The 2,217-nt window shown below is 31.0% G+C and overlaps 1 protein-coding gene across 1 annotated transcript; it reads left to right on the top strand.

Annotated features, from left to right (window-relative positions):
- Positions 1-787: 787 nt before the first annotated feature.
- Positions 788-1,598, top strand: LOC112467872 (the record flags this gene model as incomplete). Its single annotated transcript, XM_025036762.1, has 2 exons — positions 788-1,066; positions 1,277-1,598. Coding segments are annotated over exons 1-2 (601 nt in total), but the record flags the coding sequence as incomplete, so codon positions are not given.
- Between the last annotated feature and the right edge of the window lie 619 nt (positions 1,599-2,217).

Raw genomic sequence — 2,217 nt, 5'->3', positions numbered from 1 at the left:
CAATGTATCAAAAATAATAACTGAACACTTTCTAAAAGACCGGCGGCTATTTAAAAATGAGATGTCTAACCGCGATATTTCCACACAATATAATGCTTACCTGTTTTATTTAATGCATATAAAAAATTAGTATATATTTGTAACAGACAAGACAATTAATCAATATTTAATAGATAATACAATTAAAACAATTTAACTTAAATAATAACTCATACGAATAAGGGAGACCGGGGCAAACTCGACACGATCTTTTTAAAGGCAATTTTCAACAATTAATTAAAATTTTCAAGCAAATTTAATGGTACATATTTAAAGAGTGTTCCTTCAGGTACAAAATTGCTTAAAGAAATTTTGCTGTACGTCACTTAGTTTTTCCCCCAAGAAAGGAAAAGTGACGCAAAGACAAATTTTCAAATTAAAAAATGCCGGGGCAAACTCGACACTTTGCTTGATCGACGCAAATTGATCTGGAACTTATTTTTTATTGTCTAAAACTAAAAATACATTGTTTATTGTGTATTTAAAAAGTACAAAAATTCTGAATTAAGTAAAACAATCATTGGAAATAATGAGAACAAAAATTGTTGAACTTTCAATTATTTTCATCTAAACTCATGTCTGAAAAACAATTTATATACTTATTTATGCATCTTTTCTTTTCTTATTTTTATGACGATACAGCTAAGTTGTTGAGAAAATCTCAAATCATCAGTCTAAAGTTACATAAAGTAATATTATGATAATGCTATTATCTCGAAATGAAGAGAGAGGGAATGCTACACTAGGCATGCAGATACATATTCGGTCTCAAGATCTGATTGAGGGACCACGCGAGAAGTTTTGCGCAACAATGTTGAGTCGCGTCATTTTTCTGATTTGTTGTATTTTAATGGGTGATATCGTGATAGCGTCGAAACCATTGTCGATTTTAGTGGTAGAGCCTAGCCACCACGTCTGGACGGAGCATTTGGTTAAAGGACTACTTCGCAAAGGTCATCATGTACACGCAGTCAGCATATTAGAGATTAAGGTCAAGGGTAAACTCGCGCAGAATTTAACATACGCCGTAAGTAGATATTATAGGAGACTCGAAGACATTCTGAGAGATATCAATCGATTATTTGCAAATCATAAAACAAATGAGAAAAAACATAACTTTTCTATTTTAAAATGTTTTGTTCTATTTTTCGAAAGATCAATGTGCTTTTGGAAATGTTAATTTGTCACATTTTCGTATCTCCTCTCTTATATAGCGAAAGGTACTTGTTATTTTCAGGTTTTCGATGATCTAATGGATACTTATGATGAATCTAATAAATATGACCCACTTGAATGGCAGAAGTATAGCGTATTTTATACGGCATATTTTGTATATCAGTGCGGTATTAACGCATGTGACACAATGATAAAAATTAAAACAGCGAGAGATCTTTTGAAAGTAATTAAAACAGTCGAGTTTGACGTAATAGTGCAAGGCGTTACTGCAATTCAATGTTTCTACGGATTATGGGAGGTAAAGCGATCAACTTTAGTAAATTTTAATTGTTTAGACTATTTTGAAATTGCATACGACTTAGCAAAGTTGCCTCTTAAATCGAGTGCGTTGCGTAACAAATTGAAAGTGTCTAGTTATTGCTCATATCAGCGGTAATCTTCACAATCGCTTCTTATTATTTGTTCAAAACGATAGTTAAATACGATTTTATCAGAACATCTCTAATGTGGAAAATGTGAAAAAATACGTGAAATATTTCGTGGCGTTCTCTGTACAGATAAATAGGGTAATAATCGGGAAGTTACTAAAGCTATATAAGTAGACAGACCGAAATGACTAAAACATTATGCTGTAGAAGAAATCAATCATTTTTATTAGCACATAGTACGCAAAAGATTTACATATATAAATTTATTAAAATAAATATTATTAAAAGAATACAAGAAAATTGTTGTCGTATTTTGGATGTAGTATTTTAATAATATAATGTTCCGCTCGCGGAGATTCTCTCTTACAAACTCGGCAGTTTCTTGTTGCGCATTTTTATAAATAATTGAAAACCCTCTGTTATTGCAGTAACACTAACTTAACGAACAGAAAACAATACACGGAAATAATAATCATACATACCTCTGCACAAAGCGATAGTTTATTTTTATATAAGTATATTATATTTTTGTAGTTAAAGTTTGGAGCGTTCTGGGAACAAAAATTAAAAATTT

This window comes from Temnothorax curvispinosus, unplaced genomic scaffold (genome assembly GCF_003070985.1).
Source record: "Temnothorax curvispinosus isolate PA1 unplaced genomic scaffold, ASM307098v1 QBEX01001705.1, whole genome shotgun sequence".
Lineage (NCBI taxonomy): Eukaryota > Metazoa > Arthropoda > Insecta > Hymenoptera > Formicidae > Temnothorax > Temnothorax curvispinosus.
The sequence above is the reverse complement of the archived record's forward strand: the minus strand, read 5'-3'. Positions and strand labels throughout refer to the sequence as shown.